Here is a 22,766-nt window from a genome sequence, read left to right on the forward strand (position 1 = left end):
AGATAATTTCGACACCTCCGTCAACAATACTCGTAGCTCAGCGGAAAAGTGTTTACTTCATGCGCTGCATACCCGGGTTCGATACACCTACCAGTGTATGGCATTTCTGGATTTTGTAAAGTTAATGGAAATTTCCAGTAAGTTCAGGATCAAATCGAACAGAGAAAAAAGGATGGAAAATATGTAAGCAGGATAAAACTAGTTAAAAGGAATTTCTAGTATAATTTAAATTTAAAGATGGTATGGAAGAGAATCATTTTAAAAATAGACCCGGGGGTACATATGCCGTACTAAGCGTGGCCTACGGCAGTTCTAGTTCAGACTCGAAAGTGTAAAGGAATTGAAAGAAGAAAAGAAGAGTGAAAAGTGGTAAGTGATCCAGGAGAAGAAGATAGAAGAGAACTAGTATGCAGTGCGGTGTAATTTGTTGAAGGTACCGCCGGCGCCAAGAGGAACAGCGGCAGACCGGCGAAATGCAAGTTCAGAAAAGTGAACGCAAATGAAGACTCGTTCTATAAGCGGAGTATTATTTCCAATCCCTGACCCACTCTCGTGTCATCGTGTTACTTTAAACAAACTTTTCATAAGACCCTTACAGCTTAATATATCTAGCTGTATAAGATCCATAATTGTTTCTAAATAATAGAAAAAGTGACGATTAAAAAATTGTTTACGGGTTAACAACTGATACGTACCAGACAGATAGAGTGGGCGATTTCCTGTAGCGATGGATAAAGGTTTAGTGATGGCTTGGCTGTGGTTTGTGCTGCTGTGTTCGAGTCTGTGCGCCTCCCCAGTACTGGGTGTAGTCGGAGGTGATCCAGCAGCTCCCCCTGAACCCGATGCAGCCGTGGTGTTTACCCAGCGGCATGGTAACAGCGCCAGAATTCAAGGTTTCAAGGATGATGCCCGAGGATATTATACTTTTAACGGCATAAGGTACTATATTTTACATTACAATGTTGAATAGGTACAATAAGTGTAATAAATATTCAAAACAATTTCAGTGAAAACTTAGATTACTCACTTATTTTTAATAAATTTTCTCAATGTACCTAAAACCGGTTTCAAAAGTACGAATAGCCAAAATTTTTCTAAAATTCAAAATTCTACCAAAATTGTAATCTATCCGAACTTTCTAATGTTAATAAAGTTCATATTAGTTACATATTTATATCTAAATCACGTTATGAGTAGCTTAATAGTGAACTAGCGTTCCTAAATTCACGCAAGATTTTCGATTTACCGCCATTAAAAGAGGTGTTGTTTGACAGCTGAAGAAGTTATTAAAAAGCGGCCAAGTGCGAGTCGGATTCGCCCATGAAGGCTCCCGTAGCAGCAAGTAACAGAATATAAAAGTTCTTGTAGATCGTTGTAACTTTGATCGTTGTTTTCATAATAGTGTATTTTTTTTCAATTAAGTTTATATTTATGACGTATTAAAAAAAGCTACTTACTAGATCTCGTTCAAACCAATTTTCGGTGGAAGTTTGCATGGTAATGAAAATCATTAAATGCACATATTAACATATTAGGGGGACACACATTTTACCACTTTGGAAGTGTCTCTCGCGCAAATTATTCTGTTGATAATAAAAATTATATTAAAAACCTCAATATTGGAACGAAGTTCCTTATGGGACGATGCGGAGGGGTACCCTAACTGGGAAAAAACCGTAAAGTAAAGACATGAAGTTTGCCAACTCTCTTCAAGTATGTCGAAGCGTTGCTACGTGACAATATCTTGCTGATTATTTAATGCATCACAAATAACATAACAAATAAAATAATACATTTTATATAAAAAAATAAAAAAAATCGTAACTGAATTATAATCATGCAACCACAAACAAAATACACGTGTTGCTTATATGTGAACTGTTTTAAATAAATTTATATTTTTTTAATTACAAAGTATTTAGTGATTTTATACAGTTATTAATCACCAATTCTGTCACTGTATCACTGTATTCAATTCACTTTCCATTATTTAAAATGTTTTCTATGAAATTAATTCACAAAATAACTCAACACGAACACAAGCCACACTTAGCTCATGAAATGTTAGTGTGTGCGTATATGTATGTATCCTGTAAAGAGTATACACCTATACATAGCATCCATACGTTTAACTAACGTAGTAATAATGATAGATGGTTCCACTGTTAACTACCAGACGGTGTAATTATCGAATGATATAATAATAATAACAGTCACTCACTATATATCAGACACTGTATAGCCATCATAAAAATAATAATAATCTTACGTTACGGACGTTTTTTTCCGATTAGGGTACCCCTAATAATTTATTAAAACATAATTAGACTTAATTATCATTATTCATATAAATTTTTTTATAAGTAAATCATTGTTAATAAAATAAATATGATAACTTTTTTATTTTATTTTTAGTTTTTTTTTTATCAATAAAAATCATAATAAAAATGTAAACCCGATTAATTTTTTTCTTTATACCTCGAATAGAACATATTTTTATAATAAGGAACCTCGTTCCTATCCGGTGTCCCACGACACCACACGGTTTTTAGTTATTTTTTTAGAACTATCCATACGTATGGGTTTGATGAACAAAAATTGTTGAGTTTCAGTTCTAAGTGGATAGAAAATAAAAAATAATTTATTGTTTCTTTTCTATTTTTGTGTAAAAACCTTACTGCGGTTCACAGAATACGTCTACTTACCATGTTTCAACAGTATAGTTCTTATACGTACGTCACACTAAAAGATTTAAGTAACTTAAATAAACAACATGTTATTGCTATTCAATATACTTTCCTTTACATTTTAAACATTTTTTCATGCGATCGAAACATTTTTTAAACCAGGGGACCACAGATCTGAAGGCATGTTTCTACGTACTACTGATTGATGATGACTGCCATTTCGGAATTGGTAAAAGTGAAACCATTCATCAAATCTTTGATTTTGGGGAAAAATCAGAAATCACAGGAAGTTTATTGGCCGTGTGTGAAGAAGCGTTGTTATGATGTAGGAGAACGCGGCTTTTTGGTCGTCTTTTGCGAACTTTTTTTAACACCCTTTTAACACCCTGGGAATACCACTCGGCATTAACACTCTATTGACCTTCAAGTGGAATTGTGCAGATGGGACCCGTAACTAAGAAAAAAAAATGACATAATTTTTTTACCTACTCATTTTTAAACACCCATTCATACAAGATTGCTGTTTTTTTCGGGTTCAAAACAATAAATCCACTTTTTCATCTCCTGTGACAATGTCATAAACTGTATTAGAACGTCCGTCCGTCGTCCTTCATTAGCATCTGTGAGCACCATTCCTCACGAGCCCGCTTCCGCTCCGCTGTCAGTTCATGAGGGATCCCACGACAACAAAATTTCCGAACTTTCAATTCTTCGTGTAAAATTTTCTGAATTTGGCTCGTACCAATCCCCAATAGCCCTCGAATTGTCTCATAGGTAATCCGCGGGTTTTCTTCAATTTTCATCATAACAGTAGGCACATTTTTTTCGTTGACGGCAGTTGAAGGCCGCCCTTCAGGAAATTCGTCATGTAAAGAAACCCGACCTCTCTCAAATTAACCAAACCATCGCCTCACGGTGCTCAAGCAAGGTACTTCTCTCCTAAAAGCATTTTGAAGACGAGCGGCACAGTCTTGCGGAGAGAGAGAGAGAGAGAGAGAGAACTTTTTAAAATCATAAAAAATCATCGCTCTAAAATCTTTTCGACTTAATTCAATTTGAGTTGCGTACGAAGAACTTTGATGTGTGATAACAAACAATTGACAAATTATTTCCCGCCAATTGTTTTATTTATTACTAAGAAGGTTGCATGATTTCAAAAAATATAACATTCGAAATTCAAACAGTTCCGATTAACTAGAAGTGCAAAACTTTTAGTGTGCCCCATGTAGTTCCGGAAAAAAGGGACTGTGACATACGGACGGACAGACAGACAGAAATGACGAATTTATGGTTCTGTATTTTGCCATTTGGCTACGGAAAGATGAAGGTTCTCAATTCGTCTGTATTTTATTGTATGTTTGCTACCTACCTCACATCAAAAAAGTTTTATGAACGGGTATACTCCTGGAATTGATGAATTTTTGATGATTGAATCTTTGAGTAGGTAATTGTAGGTTATATATATCGGTTATATTATGTACTATAATATAGGTAAATTCATAACATCAAACATATAATTTACAATAAAAATAATTATAGGCCCTTTATAATTATTTCAACGGATACAGCGATAATAGTTTCCGCGCAGACATTATCATTTTTAATTGATTACACATATGATTTTGAACTTTTGTTATCTCGGATTTTAGAAATAACAGTAAATACATTTAAATTGCAAAACATTTTTATTTTTATATACCTACCTATTATACATTCAGTTTCCATGATTCCAAGGGCTTAGCTAAGGTGATTATGCAGTGTTTATATTTTAGCTAGGTACTTCTGTGTTCAAACAGGTATGTACTTTGTTGGTTTCCTTCACTCACGTCAACCGTTTCATACAATCTCTTTTATTCTTGGTCGTTCTATTCGTAGGCCTTTTCAGTACTTTCATCCGCATAATGTTCTATGAAAGGGTGCACATTCCCCTGACCATAAAAAATGTCACAGGCTATGAATATAAATTTTACCATTTACCACCACTTTGGTTGACCTTTAATAAGCATAATGACATTGCCACATTTTTAAAAGTGACAAGTGCAATTACGTTAGTAATCTAAAGCATTCACATCACGTAGGTATAGGTAGGTACCCATAATATAGATCGTCAATGTCTCTCGTTTACAAACTCCACATAATATTATATTATATAGGCATATCTAGCAACTATACAAAGCTCTTTTTAATCTTCTTTCGACTGTAATTTTAGTACTTACCTATGTGTCTGTTCAATGTGTAGTATTAAAAACCAGGATCAAAGTTATCTTACCCTTATCCCTGAATGTAATACTTAAATAAGAATTTGGAGTTTTGGATATTACTATGTATAAACTCTAAAAATCATATTTATTAACTGGCTGTTTTCATGGAATCAAAGGACAAACGAACAGGTCACTTGATGGTCAGTAATCACCACTGCCTTTTACAACAACAGGTAAATATACGAAGATAATTGTGACAAATTGACGTGTGTGATAGTTATTGTCGACTCGTCTTTGAAATAGAGCGTAACAGCATCAGCATAACTTTAATCAGCGGTCACCGACAAAACCTCGTTTGATCTAATTTTAAACATTTCTTGTTCTAGATATGCCGAACCTCCAATAGGAGCTCTTCGCTTTCAGAGACCAGTGCGTAGATACCTGGCTGGCGAAATTAATGCAACTTCAAATTGCTTGCCTTGCCCCCAGTTGGACCCGAAGGGGTCGGGGGGCATTATCGGAAGTGAGGACTGTCTGTGCTTAAACATATTTGCCCCGAAAATGCCTGGAGATGAGGAAGGTAGATTATTATTGATTTAAACAATAATTTATTTCCAAAGATACAACATATCGCATATAAATATATATATTTGGATTTATAAATTTTTCAGTATCCTACTCTTCTTTTTCAGGTTGCCCAGTTATATTTTTTATTCACGGTGGGAACTTTAAATCCGGGTCTATAGCTCCGTATGGGGTAAGATCAGCTTTTGATATACATACTAACACTTTCAGTTTACTTGTAATCTTCGGAACAAAATATTAATCAGGCTTATTAAATAATGTTCTAAATTATATAATAATATCTATTAAATTTTTACAATCTCGATGGATATAACAAATATGTCTAAAAAGTTTAAGTACTATTTTTAGCCCTTTGTAGCGCGTGGTTTCGCTTACAAATTCGATTTCATTTTGTTATACGTCATTGCATAATAAGATTGACTCCCTGTTATCACACCCCCATGACAAACCTTGACTTACGCAGTATGACCACGTGGAACGTTGCCCTTTCCAAGTACATACATGTGAAGCTTCGTAAGCTATGAGTATTACAACCTTTGTCATTGTGGTAGTGCTCTTCAATTGTGAATTCATCAGTGTTTCACTGATACATTTTTGTACTTTTCATCGGGATAGCAGGCATTTTAATCGATCTCTTTAACTGCAGAAATTGAGTCCGTATCTCCTGTATATCACCAAGCTTCGGGTCTTCTTTTATTATACACGAAAGAGTCCTAGAGGGTATCTTCAATGCACGATATTATTTTTGTTTCCGTATATACACGCGGCTGCCATATCTTTCATGTTCTTTGACAATCGGGTGTGTTGGTCTTTGACAAACGATAGTACGATATACGAACATACGACTGATACTACGTACGGGTTCGAACATACTAACTATCGTAGTATCTTGAAAATGACCGACGGCCTACCTTGTGCAATACAATTACTTCAATTCTGTATTCTTTAACATTCCATTCCATTGATATGATTTAATATTAACCTCGAAAAAATAGATGAAATAGCATGAAATGATCGAAGTTTCTAACATAATAAAGCGGTCCAAACTTGAATTCAAAAAATAAGAATTAGGTATAGATAAATAATTAAGCAATAGATACATTTATGGCTGTACATTTATGGCTCGACTAGTTGTATGGTTGCATACATACGACTTTAGATTTTTCCATTCTTTTAAACTGAACCATAGATACTATAATTTTTATCTTTACAATTGATCGAGATAAATGTAGTTTGTAGACCTTATAACATGTATATTAAATGTTCAAAACAATGTTAAAGCTCGTTACGTTCATAACAATATTACTAAGCACCTACATTGGTTAGAACAAAAGTCTGAAATTGTGTTGTATTTCTTAGGGTCAACATTTTACGAAGCAGGACACAATTCTGGTGACTGCACAATACCGCCTGGGTTCACTCGGGTTCTTGAGCACAGGAAACAGAGACGCGTCTGGTAACACCGGCCTGTTCGACCTGAGAGCTGCGATGACTTGGGTAAATAAACAGACGACTTTTAATGTCATTATATTATCTTATACTTGAAGAAAAGTCTAATGAACTTATATTTCTGAATGGTGCTTGGTTGCACTGTCAGAGTAATAACTAATTAATAAGATATTTGTTAAATATGAAATCCGGTAGCTCTTTAACATTTTAGGTATGAATGATTATTATAATCCTATGATGTATGCCTGAATTAAATTATTGTTATTATTATTATCAATAACATTTTACGTTCAAAACATTTTCGGCCTTACAAATAAACTTAGTATAAAGTTAAACCTCAAGACTGGTTTATTCGGACGTATGTTTCCCGCGTTAATTTGCTAGGCAGCTTGACATTCGGAAAACTTCCTGAACTATAACTGTATTGACAGTGTTGTCAGCGATATAATAAACATTTTGCATATTCTTGGTTTGTTCTAAATCTTCTAATAAAATTATAGTACCTATTCAAAGAGGATAACTTTTATACCAAGTTTATTTGTAAGGCCGTAATATTTTAACACCGCTACTGATTTAAAAAAAAACACGACCGCTTCTCTATCTTCGCCTATAATAAGCCTTTCACCATTATTTTAAATGTCTTAATTGTTACGTATTATATATTAATATAATTATAGTATTAAATATTATTATATTAATTTTCTTTTCTGTTTATCGTTATGAGAATATGTATGCAAAAGTAAATAATGTTTATCTCACCAATAAATTTGTGTTTAAATGTTAGATAAATGACTACATCGAGTTCTTTGGTGGCGACCGTTCCCGGCTGGTGGTGATGGGGCAGGGTTCGGGCGGCAGAGCGGCCTCACTAATGGGCTTGTCTAAGGAGACACCACGCGAGGGTCGAGATGCTACTGGAGTAGCAGCGCTTTCTGGTGCTCCTTTGTCTCCGGGTAAACAACTATTACAATGGTACATTATAAACGTCGAACACACGACATAAATCACCAGTTTTTCATGGGAGCGCTAGCGAACGCCTTTAATGTACTTTACAGACCCAAGCCGTGAAAATAAAAATAATATCTAAAAATGTAAGATAATTTATACATCTAGATAGAGTCTCATGCAACCGATAAAACAGGCCAGGTGTAATAGTTTAGTGTGCGTGACAAGCTATGTCTTACACTTGCGATTTGTATGACACTTTGTGTTAGTATACGTGCATTGCTCCAAATAGAGATTAACTGTAAACTCAATTTTAAATCATATCTGTCATAGTCTATCTAGACGTATAAATCTGTGGACTGGTGCTAATAGAGCCAATATCAATAATCCTTATTTTCTTAGCGGCTTAAGTATACTGCAGCCCTTTTACCTTTTTTTTTTACTCAACTGTATGAAAGCGCACACTACATTGGCCTTTTTTACATACTACCTTTTGAAAGATTAGAAGTTAAAATTAAAGTTAATACACTAAAGCCCTTTTAGCACAAAAAAATATCATACTTTTACAGTAAACTGGCATTACAATCTCGTTTAATACAAAAACTTACTTTGGCCCTTTTAGCACCAGGCCACAGAAATTATCTAAGCTAAAAATCTCATTCAAAATATTCAGACGAAATATCAAGATCAAGGACGAAGACGATTCTAACTAGAGTAAGGAGGCTAGGCTACAATTAGTCTAGACTCTAGACTATAATGTTTCCGTCTCTTATCATCCTCGGCCAACCAGCCCCAATTAATGTTGGTATCTCTGACATAGAATTGAACCAGTTTCATGAATTGTTCACAAATTAGCAAGGCGCGGTATTGACACCGTAGTAGTGGAATATAACGTGAAATTTACGAGTCTAAGTCATTCCATACAACTTTTGGGTTAAACCGTGTCTTATTTAATAAAATTTATATGGAATAGGGAGATTAACGAGCCTGTAACTTGCCTTCTTTCGTCTCAATTAATCTTACTTATATATGTTGTCGTCAAGTTGCAATAAATGTTTTTTTTTGCTGAAGTGAGGTCTTAGGAATGCCCCATGTTGCAGGTGTGGTAAACTCAGATCCCAATAAACATGCAGTAGAATTGGCGGAGCGCACAGCTTGCCCAAAGGAGCCTCCAGAAAGACTAGTACTATGCTTAAAGAAGTTACCCGCTGAAAAAATTGTAATTGTAAGTATTTCTTTTATGGCCGTTTTCGATAACCAATCTGCCCTTAGTTTAACTTACGGATACATTGCTGTCACCGTATAATGACAAGATCTTATCTATCCATAGCTATGTCCAATATAGATATAGTCCAATGTTATCTGTCAATAGGTTATTGAAATGTAAGTAAGCGTAAAAGGATAGTTTTGACTACGCCTAGTAAGTTAAACTAAGGATAGATAGGTCATTGAAAACGGCCGTTAGTAATTGTATACGGAAAAGCACGAAGCGAGTGATCATTAATTATTATTTGAACAGTGGAAGTCGCAGCTCATGGCTCTACATGTTTTGCGAGAACTAAAGGTTTTTTTTACATTCCAACGTTTTTTTACATATTTAGTACATTCTAACTACCTGGAAAATGCTCGAGCGGACGATGAGCGGCTGTGCTAAGTAACACAGTAAAGTGTCCTAATGCAGTCAATAGTCAATACTATATTTTGTTGTAATTTCAAATTATGTTGCTACTTTATTGATATATTATTTTTATTAATTTGACTTTTATTACATTAAATTAAAACTATCATTATCGGAAAGCCTACCAAGAATAATGGCAGTATTTCCACGTTCTCTATTGCGGCGAGAAGATAGTACTTTGTACATTCTCCGCGCCTCTGGGCCCCATGGGTCAAGTGTCAAGATGTACTGAGACTCACTGAGACAGATATATTTGCGACGTGTGTTGTGTTTTTATATTCCAATTGGATATTTTAGAATTTTTTAAATACTCACTCTCAAAATCAAAAGGTATTTTTTTCCTATAGAATGCAATTTATACATATATTGGGTTTCTATTTTTTTTTGTATTGTGACCTAAGTAAGGATTTAATGTAATTAATTTCAAATGCTTAAATTAATTAAGAGTTTTGTTTTATTTTGTTACTAGGCTGACAAAGACATAACGTTGGACATGCCCGATACACAGGCCTTTTTGGAGGAGATATCCGGTAGAGCAGGTCTGTAACTCAGTAGATTATTAAAATAGGATAGACTACTCATAAGTGGTAAGAAAAAGTTTACATAGATTATTGAAATAGAACTATAAATCAAATGCTTTCATATTAAAATGTAAAAATAAACTATCGAAAATTTAATTGTTATGATTTTAAAATTATTCAAAAAAATTTTAAATTGGCTACAAATTTTACATATCCGGATTTTTTCGTTAAGTACCTATTAGTTGATACTTTTATTCTGACATGTCCATGATAATTCAACTTTTGAGGCTGTTGAGGAAATATGAATATATTTCCTCAACTTCAGTCAACTACTCATGCTTTAAGAACGAATGACACAAGTTCGATATTGTCAGGTTCAATATTAAATTTTGTACCTATAGGTCCTAGGGCCCGTGTGGAGGGGGAACACGACAGTCGCAGTCTACCGCCCTTCGTATCGGAGGAGCCAAGTGACTCTCTCAAGAAGAAGCACCAGCTCGGACCCATGCTCACCGGCGTGACGTCAGCAGAAACTGCTAGGGCAGTCTTCGGTTAGCTCACCTTTAAATTATCAAATCACTTTTTTTTAGCAAAAATGTTTTAAAGAAAAATAAAGGCCCCGAAGGCTTCCGGTGCTTTGTGTTTTTTGGCAAGTAGCATTATAATAGCTGAAAGAATTTAAAACTCGGACGCGAGGGATGCGACATGGTAAACTTTAGAGGACAATACAATTTTTATTCTGACATATTTAACAGTTAATGTTAATAATATAAAGCAGTATTGGGGAAGCACAGGGTTTCCCTTGAAAAGCGCTGTAGCTAGTAGAATTAATAAAATAAATAAACATTAATAAAAATTTTTTGTTGCATCGTCCACGTGGACGTATATAAGCAGAATTATTTATGTTAATATTCATGCAAAATTTGAATTTATATTCAGTACTTTTTGCGCGCGGACATACAGACAAAAAGTCTATAACTACATAATTATATGTAGAAAACTCAAAACGCATTATGTATTATTTAAAAAAGTATTCAACAGTTTTTTCTTTGTTTCGATTTTGTAGATAATAAAAAAATATATGTCTTGATCAACTAATTTTAAGCCGGAATTGTCACTGTTGGAGTTAAAAATGCAATACCCTTGTATACCTCATATTTTCAGGTAAATACGCCAAATTCTTGAGCGAGCAGTTGGGGGCTGTGAAGGATTTCATAAAGAAGGACGTAATCGGTGGCCTTAAGACCACAGTGCAAGAAATCCAGGCCCTAAATCCGTTGAAGAATAGCGGCCTGCAAAATGTAATACCCTTGCCAGACTATTACCAGGCCGTGTTTGACAGCACCCTGAAAGCGATTGACGGATTAGCTGAAATTGCTGAGGCTACAGGTTGGTCTCCGTGTTTATTTATGTTCCAAAAAATATTCTGTAGGTTTAGAGTAGTTGCGAGGGCCCTAATCTACTTACGATTTAGGTACATCAGCACTCGCCTTCACTACTTTTGTTCCTCTCCCGCCTAGCCAAATTTCGTATGTACTTTTAGTGCAGCTTTAAATGTTCTTTTTGGGAAATTACATACAGATTAGCTACAGATCTCTTAATTCTACGGTTGGCTCGGTCAAGGAGAGATTTAGTTACATTCAAAGCACTACTTCTACGACATATAAGTTTACCACGTAGCCGTTTCCCCTTTTTTTTAGGTTTGCTTTTAATGTGTTTTTAACTTTTATTTTGAACGGAACTGTGCAATCTGTAAGCTAGGCTAATTGTTCTTTGATGAACAAGCATAAGGCACCGGATATATAAATATATAAATTACTTTCGAACGATTATGACAAGCTAAGGCCTGTAGTATACATTGTAATTGAATTTACCATGTGCTGTTGTAGGGGATGCATTGTTCAACTTCCCGGCGTATCAAAGCGTGAAGGAGTGGAGCGCCGGGGCTTCAGCGCTCATGTACAGTTTCGAGCACGTTGGGAACCTCAGCAAGGGGTACCACTTCGTTCCTGGTATTGCTCTTACCCGTAAGTGTTCTCGTTAATTGTGGACTTTGCACGTCACTGGAAGTAAAGTAAATAAGAACTACAGTTACATTTATTTTATGACAGTCATCAACGGACGAGTATGATAATTGTTCGAGTTTTTAATTTTGAAATTATAAATTTTCTTAAATATTGCAGAGGGCGCAAGTAACCTCCCCGAAAACTTGCCTCAAAAAGCGAAGGGTCCTGCACATGGGGACGAGCTGGCGTATCTCTTTGAGCCGCTGGACGACCAGGGTAACCCAATGGGTGAGACGGTCTCGCCAACCGATGCTCAAGTGCGTGAATCTTTTGTTGGACTCTTCGCTAAGTTTGCTCGCAACTTGAAGTCGAACAAAACAAAGGGCGGCAGTCCTTTCTCATTTCTGTCGCTTGGAGCCGACAAGGAACAATACTTGAAAATTGGAACAACTATTACTATGGAGAAGAACTTCCGGTCTGTATTTTTTCTTGATCTAATTCTGATATGTGGCCCCCGTCAGATATGGTGAATTCGCCATAAATCAATCTATATAATCTTTTCTATATGTAGCATTAACCCTCATATTTCCTCAGCTTTTGTGTGATTTGCCAGCCAAGGTAATGGCCGCCCGGTAAAAGCAGTAATATTCAAATTAAAAACAAATTATTCTCCTTCGTCGTTTAAATCATCCGGGCTTGTGAGGGACTTTTACTTTACTTTAAGTTGAACGATATAAGGAATTTCAATGACATACCAAACTGGCAGGTACTACGCTTACCAGTCTCATGAACAAAACATACATACAAATCAATGTTTGTATGTTTGTCCACTATTATTAACTTATACTAACAATATGTGACTAGTTGTTTATATCTTTCAGGTTTTGCCAAATGGGTCTATGGGGTAACTTGGGAGACAGGTTATCTGATGGAATTTGCAAGAACATCCTAGGTAACATCCTGAACTTACCGAAACTCCTGTCACCTGTAGCAGTCCAGGTGGACAATACTGGGAAGATACCGATCGTCAATCAAGGCTTGGGTATTCTGGGCCAGAGACCTAAGAAGCCTACTGGTGGGAATTCGTTTGCGCCGTTTAATAACCCATTTGGAATATAATGATCTATATGTGCAATAAATGAATATTATAAGTTCTTTATTTATTTATTTAATATTTACTTGTGTTAATAGAATGCCATCAAAAAAGTTATTTGTAAAAAAATCAAGTCTTGCAACTCAGCTATTCTGAAAAGATGTGAGATTCATGTAATACGATGACTTGGGTGGGTCTATTTATTTAGTCCGTACTTAAGGGGTCCTTCTGTTTTAAGTTATTATATAATTAGTTAACCTAACAATATTTTATACTGACCATATCAATATAGAAAATATTTTGATTTAAATAAATAAATACACAATTAATAGAGTGGTAAAATTAAAGCAACTTATATTCCAAGAACCCACCGCTCGATTCTGCAGAAACTGTTTTTTGATTAAATTAATTTTAAATGAACATTTAGGGAGTAACCAATGTATTAGCTGTAGGTTGCCTATAAAATTTGGCCGCAAGTATCTACCTGTAATTAATTTTAGCATAATTAGTTTCCTGATGTAAGTTGCATAATATGTTTTTTTAATAAATTGTACGTTATTTTAAAGGAAATCATGTAAAGAATTGAATATACCTATAAATTGCCAGCTCTCAGTCAGCTGCAACATGAAGGTTGCTGTTAAGTTCGTCATCTGTTTGTCAGTCATCTGTGTTTTTTGGATACAAAATTGAAGTTTTATATTTACTATTTACGATAAACCATGGTTTCCAGTTAAAAAACGGCCGCAAGTAAAGGATGCCATGATTTCAATAAACGTATCTTGCTCCAGTAACTAGTGGGAGGGTCCTTTGCGCAGGATGCCGGCTAGAATATGGGTACCACAACGGTGCCTATTTCTGCCGTGAAGCAGTAATGTTAAAGCATTAAGTACTTTGTTTCGGTCTGAAGGGCGCCGTAGCTAGTGAAATTACTAGGCAAATAAGACTTAACATCTTATGTCTCAAGGTGATTGTGGGCGAAATTGTAGTGTCGCTCAGAATTTTTGGGTTTTTCAAGAATCCTGAACGGTACTGCATTGTAATGGGTAGGGCGTATCAATTACCATCAGCTAAACGTCCTGCTCGTCTCGTCCCTTATTTTCATTAAAAAAAGTGTGAGCAACTACATGTTTTTTAATTAATTTTACGTAATGCTAAGGTTGCTAGCTCTGAGTCAGCCTCAACGTTCGTTAGGATTGCCAGGCGTAAACAGGTATTTTATTCTTAATTAGTTATAGTTATCAGTTTTTATTATTTTAAATAATAATTTAAAATATGTTTGAAATTTTAAATTTAAAACAAAATTGAAAATTTATATTTACGATAAACCATGGTTACCAGTTAAAAATGGCGGCAAACAGTTGAATAAGCGCTTTAAGTAGGTACATATCTTAAAATCTAAAATATTCCTAAAGTAATACTTCAATAGTCATAATACTAAGAGACACTTCAATGTTGCAATACCAATATTGTTTGACCAACAAACAAAGATCATCAACAAATAAATATCAACAAACATAGATAAATGTATTGATAACAACACCGATTGATAAAACAGATAGACCACGATATATGACATGTTTACAGAGTGTCCTTTCATATCCCTTTTTTATTTTTCAACCGCGCGTTTCTCCCATGCCAGAGAATCACACAGCGTAAATAAATAAAGGTATTTTGCGAGCATTTTATAAGCGATTATAAAAAAATATATTATAATAGCTTTTAAGAATCTGAAGCAGAGTTTCTGGTAACAGGATCATCCGGTCACCACAAGTAGTGCCCGTTCACGAGCATGACGCATGGGTCAGCCATCGCCACCCGCGACCATATTTTAGAGAAGGGAACGACCCGTCCAACGTCGCCGTCACAAGCAGTGACATTTAAGCGAGCATGATAAAGCCTGTCACGAGAACTTAACCAAATAACAAAAAAAAAAATGTTCAAAAGAATATTAAGCAATACTCACTAAATACCTCTACTTACAATTTGACCATTTTGCTTATAGTATAATTCATAATTATAAATAAAAAAGTGTGTGTGTCAGCTCCAACGCACGACTGGAGTTTACTCCTCAAGAACGATTGTCTTTCAACAGGTACTAACCAAAATCAAGTCCAATGGAGTCTGTTACAAACAGACATACAGCAGAAGTTAACAAAAGCGTATTAATTAAAAATATCGACATCATATGTAAGGGTAAATAAACGTATTAATGAAAATTATTAAAGAATACATATATATTTTAGTTTATTTACATTTTTTACGACTATTCGGCGAAATATTATATATCAAATATTGATATTTGTTATATGAGATAGAGCAGAGTATCAGCAGTAGACTATGAGCAAATCAGTGCATTCACCATTATTTAATATAAGAAAACAATTTTATAAATTAATAACAACAATATTCGTAATGATGTGTTTTAGCATGCTGTCGCGCCTTAAAGTATAAGTATTTCTGCTTTGCGCTTAGCAGTTCAGATATATAAATATATTTTGATTCGCCGTTCATACCAATGTGTTGAGTGCTTAGTTTATTGTGCTGTTTGATACGTTGCTTGACTGCGGACAATAGGTCACGTTTATAGCTCTCATTGTTTAGTTCTATCAAGATATGTTTAGAACCCTGTTTATATGTATGTTTACGGAATATATGAGAGATGTAATGGGGCTTGAAATCAACGCTTAGAGCGGAACACAGATTTTTAACGTAATCCAGTAAGTTCTCTTCAGTTCGCGGTGGTACATTTCGAATTTCAATGAATTTAGATGTAATATAACTTTGCACGTCATCAATTTGCTGCTGCATATCATTAGAGCTCTTTGTCAGTGTGGCAATTTGGACTTTGAGTTGTAAGTTCTCATTAAAGAGTTTTTTGTTTTGCTGTTGTAGGTCATCATAAAAGCTTGACAAGTTATCTAGCGAGGCTTCAATTTTTTCTTGCTTTTTCTCTATAACGCTGAATTTATTTTTAATGACATTAAGATCCTTGCTTAAATCCTTTTTTGAGATTGCAATTTTTTCCAAAACCTCATTTTTTATTGTACTTATGTTAGAGTTTACCTTTTTTAAGAAGCTGTTAAACATTTCCTTAAGTGATACCGACGTAAAATTCACTTCCTGTGAGCATAGTTTCTCAAGCTTAAGTTCTTCGTCGCTTGATGGGAGACCTCATCCGTGTCATGGACAGCTGCCGCTACTGGTGTGTCGTCTCCACGTCGTCCCCGCGGTGTGGAACATTTTGCACATTTCCATGTTTGGGACTTTTTAAATTTATTATATGACACAGTATTCACGTTCACACATCTGCAGTGATATCCCTTTTTACAGTCGCTGCAGGTCAGAACGTTATCCTTCAATACCTTGTTACAGCAATCCATATTGCAAGTATAGAAATTGAACACTACACACAACTTGACACGACAGAAAACACGTCTACACACTACAACAGCTCGGACGGAAGGGGATGGTCACTAATTTCTTCTGGACACAATCCCGTATAAAATGTTCCTTATATGTTTCGATCTCTTACCAGTCATTTGATTGTTTGCTAACATCTGTGCAGCCAAATTATCATTATAGATCGTAACAGTTTGTTGAAAAACTCCAATATCTTCCAACAGATATTTCAAGTGTAAAGCTTCCTTCATTGCTTCTGTCATCGCCATATATTCAGCTTCTGCTGTTGACAAAGCCACTGTTCTTTGTTTCTTTGATGCATAACTGATAAGGCCACCACCATACTTAAAAATATAACCGGTATATGAACGACGGTCAACGGTACATGCCGCCCAGTCAGCGTCAGCCATGCCTGTTAGTGCCATTCCTGATTGTTTATTTTAGATAGTTTATTATCTGATGGTTACATTCTTCGTTCCTTTTAAATAACGAATCACCCTTTTTGCAGCTTGCCAATGTGTATTATCAAAACATGTATTATATTGGCTCAAATAACTAACAGCAAACATTATATCTGGTCTTGTGGCTACAGCGAGGTACATTAGAGATCCAATTAACATTTGGTATGGTATATTCTCCATCTCTGTGAGTCCATTACCCTTCTCCAGTTTCAGACCAGTCTCCATGGGCGTTGACACTGGCTTACATTCAGCCATGTTGAACTTATTTATTAAATTTTCAATATAATTCTCCTGTGACAATGTTATTTCTCCCCCTACATGCGTGAATTGTATGCCCAGGCAATGATGGAGTGAACCCATATCTCGTAACTCAAAAACTTTTTGCTGTTTTGTTTTGACTTCTCGTAACAACATTTCTGATTTATATGCTAGTATTAAGTCATCCACATAAATGTTTGCAAACAGCTTTTCTCCTCCTTTTTCTAATATATACAAGCAAGGATCCGCTGAAGAATTCTTAAATCCGATTTCCAACAATTTCTCATGTAACTTTAAGAACCATTGTCTTCCTGCTTGTTTCAAACCATATATGGCTTTGTTTAGTTGACATATCCCATTATTTTTATATCTAATTATATCTAAAAGCATTTCTTTTGCTTTTTTAATCAACTCTATGTCTTTTCCATGTGTAATTATGTATTTTAAATATTTATCCAGATTTTTCGGCTTCTTCATATAAATTTGTTCATCTAAATCGCCGTTTAAAAATGCAGTACACACGTCTAGTTGGGATAACTTAAATTTATTTTCAATTGCATGTGCAATAAGTATTCTAAGAGTACTCATTTTTGCAACAGGTGCAAATGTTTCAGTGTAATCAATTCCTTCTTTCTGATTAAACCCACGCGCCACAAGTCGTGCTTTTCGTCTATCTATTTCTCCCATTGCATTATATTTATATTTTAAAATCATTTTACTTTCAATCAAATTTTTGCTTTCGTTCCTGTGCACAATTTTCATAGTTTTATTTTTAAGATGAGATTCAATCTCGCTTATTATTGCATCTTCTCATTCATCCATGTTCTTGTCTATTTCACAGAGGAATGATTGTTCAGCATCCATCTCATAAACTTGATGCCATGCTGGTGGTTTTCTCTGTCTTTTATCAGTAGAACTAGTCGGATCTATTTCATCTGTTTCTGTATTTGCGTCAACAAATATTTCATCATTGTTCAATTCCTGGTCAGTTTCATTAATTTCATGTTCTTTCAAATCTTTATTATCTTCTACATTTTCTTTTTCAGGAGAAAATATGATTACTATTTCCTTTTTATTAACTACATCTTGTTTTTGTTCTCCTTTGATCTCGTTTTCATAAAACATTTTGTCCAGTATTTTGATATCTCTGCTAATCATTACCTGGTCTGTTTTTGGGTTGAAAATCCGGTATGCCTTGTGATTTTCCGAATATCCTACAAAAATTCCAGGTGTCGCTCTGGCTTCAAATTTTCCATTTTTCTTTCCATTTTTATGTACAAACGCCTTAGTTCCGAATATATGAAAATGTCTTACTGACGGAACTCTCTTTACCCATTTTTCAAATGGAGTCGCGTTATCAATACTTGTGCAAGGACTACGGTTTGCCAAGTAGTTAGCTGTATTAATAGCTTCAGCCCAAAAAACTTCTTTCATATTGGCGTCTATCAACATACATCTAGCTTTATCAAGCAATGTCCTATTTTTTCTTTCTGCTAAGCCATTCTGTTCTGGCATGTATGGTGCGGAAAGTCTCCTTTTGATGCCATTCTCCTTCAAATATTTGTAAAATTATTGTTAATATATTCTGTCCCATTATCACTTTGTAAGCATACTATCTTCTTTTTGGTAAATCTTTCAGCCTCATTTTTGAATTCCTTAAATTTTGATAGAGTTTCATCCTTAGTTTTCATTGTATATACTCTTGTATATCTTGAATAATCATCTGTAAATGTGATGAAGTATTTGGAACCCCCTTTCGATGGCTGCCTCATGGGACCACATACATCAGTATGCACAATTTCTAATCTTTCATTTGTACGTTGCTCATTTTTAGGTGCATTAAACGGTAGTTTTGTTGCTTTGCCTTTAGCACAGACTTCACAGTCTTTAACTGTGTCACTTTTATTGAATTCTAAGCCTTCCATAATTTTCTTATCAAGTGCTATTCTCATTTGTCCTTCATTTAGATATGCTAACTTTCTATGCCATTGCTGCATTTTGCTTGGTTCGCAGTAATTAGCTTTCTCTTCTATTGTTCTGTTTTCTTTAACGTAGTACAAACCGTCTGAATGTCTCTCTGCTTTTAACAGAATTTTATTGTTTCGCATCACGATAGCATTTTTTTGTTTAAATAAAACTGTTCCACCTTTGTCTGTTATTTTTCCAACTGACATTAGATTTGTAGTCAGCGATGGTACGTACAAGGCTTCAGTTAGTTTCAGATTTGGTATTTTATAGGTGTAAAGTTTTGCTGGACCTCGTCCTTCGATTTGTGCAAGACAGTTTTCTGATGCTAACCTTAACGTTTTGTTATCGGCTTTGTCCATATTAATGAATCTTTTCAATTCATGACTCATATGTGACGTACATCCGCTGTCAAGACACCATTTCTTAATTTTTTCATTATTATCGGACGTATTTAGGCATGTTTCTTCTAAGCATCATAGACTTGCATTATTTTTATTAACTCGGTCCACTTTTGACCAGCATTCATGAGCTTTGTGTCCTTTCTTTTTGCATTTAAAACATTTAACAATAAAGTTTTTATTTTTGCCACGTTGTCTACTATACAGCGCCTCTTGTTCAGAGTTTATGCTTTCTAGCGTATCACAGACATCTTTACTTGTTTGACAATTTTTAACTTGTTTTAATTCGCCCGGTGATATTATGAGAAATAGCCCGGCTAATGCTAACTCATCTTTTTCCATATAGTCATTCAATGCATCACCTTCTCGCGTTGGTCTCTTAATTTTATTTGAAACATAGCTCCAAAGGCCAAGTTTTAATAGTACAGCTTTTGCATGGATCCTCCATGTATCGTAGTTTTCTCTTTTCAATTGTTCTATGTGCACGTGATTTCTCATTTTTCTCTTTTATTCCCGTTTCTGGACCTGTTATATGAGATAGAGCAGAGTATCAGCAGTAGACTATGAGCAAATCAGTGCATTCACCATTATTTAATATAAGAAAACAATTTTATAAATTAATTACAACCTTTTATAAGCATGACAACGTAATAACTGCTTTGTAGTCATAGTAACCAATAGTCACTAATTTCTTCTTCTATGAGTAAGACCTCTATGATAATATTTAAGTAGATCTTACATGATTACATCATTATAATTATATTATCGAATCATTAATTATCATAACTGAAACTACAAAAATAGTAACTTAATAGAAAATAAATCATAATAACTTTAAAAAATTAAAAAAAAAAACAAAACAATAGGTTGGGTTAAAAATTGTCTATTTGGCGTGAAATTCGCTATATACACTCTCCATATTAAATTAAACATTTAATTATGTGCATAGCTCATATATATTTGTATGAACTATATTGATAATTCAATCTTCAATATACATATATAAAAATGAATTGCTGTTCGTTAGTCTCGCTAAAACTCGAGAACGGCTAGACCGATTTGACTAGGTTTGGTCTTGAATTATTTGTGGAAGTCCAGAGAAGGTTTAAAAGGAAAATGAATAAATAGGAAAATGCTGCTAAATTAAATAAAAACAACAAATTTGTTTTTACTTTGATGTGTCCATACATAATTTCTATGAGAGAATTTATTGACGCACGGTTTGACAGTTCTGCTGTGAAACAATTTCATTACGACAGCAGGGTGCATATTTTACGAAGTAATTTTTGATGTTATGATATATAATTGACAAATTCATATAGAAACATTATTATTTATTATATACAGTACAACGTCTGTCGGGTCAGCTAGTATTTAATAAATACAAAGCAAACATGTTTATATATACAATACATGTCATATTAATGTATGAATTGTAACTTACCTAGTAACCAAGTGCTTATCAAATTTTCCGGCACTATTAGGTACACAACTTTCTTCCATAATTTATAGAATTTTCACTTAACTTTATGAAAGTAAAATAATAAATCAATTTCAATAATATAATAAAGCTTCAAAATACAAGAAAGTGAAAGGTGCGCGAGAAATTATGCGCACCTAAAAAGTTACTATATTTTGGTGAGTAGGTTTTACTCTCCATATTGTCTCATACCAGGCGCCGTATATGAAAATCGATTCTTAAGGAGTAAACTCAAAAAATGGCTCTTGGGCGTCACGGGTTGGTCACAAAATCGACAGGCCGTAATGTAATCCGCAGGGCATTTGCCACTCTTAATATACCAGCTGTTTTAAAAAAATCCTTTAGAGCAATTCATACCCAAGCTTTCTTGTCATGTAAATAATCCTTTAAATTGTAATATGATTTTTCTATAAGTTTATGTTTAATATGCTTTGAACTTGTTGAGGGACATCTCTATTATATTTTCTAGAAGCTTATTATAAAATCTAAACTCACTTGCCGATAAAGTTCAGTTAGCCTAGAAATGGGCATTCACAGTTTTTGTTTCTAGTATTAATATTATGTTATTATTATTAAATTTATTGCTATTTTTATGAACATAATATAATAAATATTCATATTTATATATTGGTTACAAATAGTCATAAATTTAAAATTTCTAAATTTAGATCTAAGAGACTATCGACTCTGGTCCCATACCATAAATTGTCCAAATTCCTTTTCTCCAGCACAAAAATAGAATCAATATCAACAGCATTACTCCATTAGCATGGAATTGGATGCGTTCCTGGTTTACATCCTACCCTGTTCCTGTGGTAGAGGTATCTAGAGGTTATATATCTAGAGGAAATTCAATTGACTACTGATTGACAGTACGACTTTCGCCATGAAGGATCTGCTGGCGATTACTCCTATTATATCTCACACATAGATAGGCATTGGCCATGAAAACAAGAAAGAAGGCGTGACAGTTAGTTTGGATATACGAGTAGTTAAGACCTTCCATCGTGTGTGGCATAAGGAGCTTCTCTTAAAACTTCTAATAAATAGGCTTTCCGAGAGGTTTTGCAAGCGGGTCACCAAGCTAGTGGTGTTTGTGGAGAGTGATGCTCAGACTCTTAGTGTATGAGACCAGTGTTCTCCAAGGCTGTGTGCTATGTCCTACAGTATTTATTCTGCATATCTGTGATATATTGAATGTCCCCAACAGCATTGTTATGCAGACAGTACTGGACATGCCGTACAGAGACACTATGCAGGAAATGTCTATCTCAGAAAATCGTTGACCAGTGTCTTTTCTTCTTCTTCATTGACTCCATTCATGAGCCCCTACTAAAGACAAGCTCAGCCCAAAAAACAAGCGCATTATCGTATCATACTTCTTTGATAACATTCCCTTTAATGCCTCGCCTTGTATTGGAATACTGGTTCTTGAAATCTTGTGCGATTTCAAATTCTGCGTTCATCTGGAAGGCAAAGCCTTCCTTAGCTTCGAAGAGCAAGGCAATATTTCAAGCCGGCTCAAATACCAGCAATTTACAAAGTACAGGTGAGGGAACACATCGAGTATTGCTCTTATCTCTTCTGATCTGGTGCATTCGAGCCAATGAAGAATGTTTTTGTAAGAACTCATTTTG

The 22,766-nt window shown here is 34.7% G+C and overlaps 1 protein-coding gene across 1 annotated transcript; it reads left to right on the forward strand.

The window, feature by feature from the left end:
• Window positions 1–730: 730 nt before the first annotated feature.
• Window positions 731–13,231, forward strand: LOC126966702 (liver carboxylesterase 1F). The gene is made up of 12 exons (XM_050810905.1): window positions 731–939; window positions 5,275–5,468; window positions 5,581–5,645; window positions 6,833–6,970; window positions 7,707–7,875; window positions 8,968–9,092; window positions 10,015–10,084; window positions 10,468–10,617; window positions 11,231–11,455; window positions 11,956–12,093; window positions 12,250–12,547; window positions 12,954–13,231. Exons 1-12 carry the CDS (start codon window positions 746–748, stop codon window positions 13,189–13,191), a joined length of 2,004 nt encoding a protein of 667 aa, XP_050666862.1. The 5' UTR covers window positions 731–745; the 3' UTR covers window positions 13,192–13,231.
• The last annotated feature ends 9,535 nt before the right edge of the window (window positions 13,232–22,766 follow it).

This window comes from Leptidea sinapis, chromosome 11 (assembly GCF_905404315.1).
Source record: "Leptidea sinapis chromosome 11, ilLepSina1.1, whole genome shotgun sequence".
NCBI lineage: Eukaryota > Metazoa > Arthropoda > Insecta > Lepidoptera > Pieridae > Leptidea > Leptidea sinapis.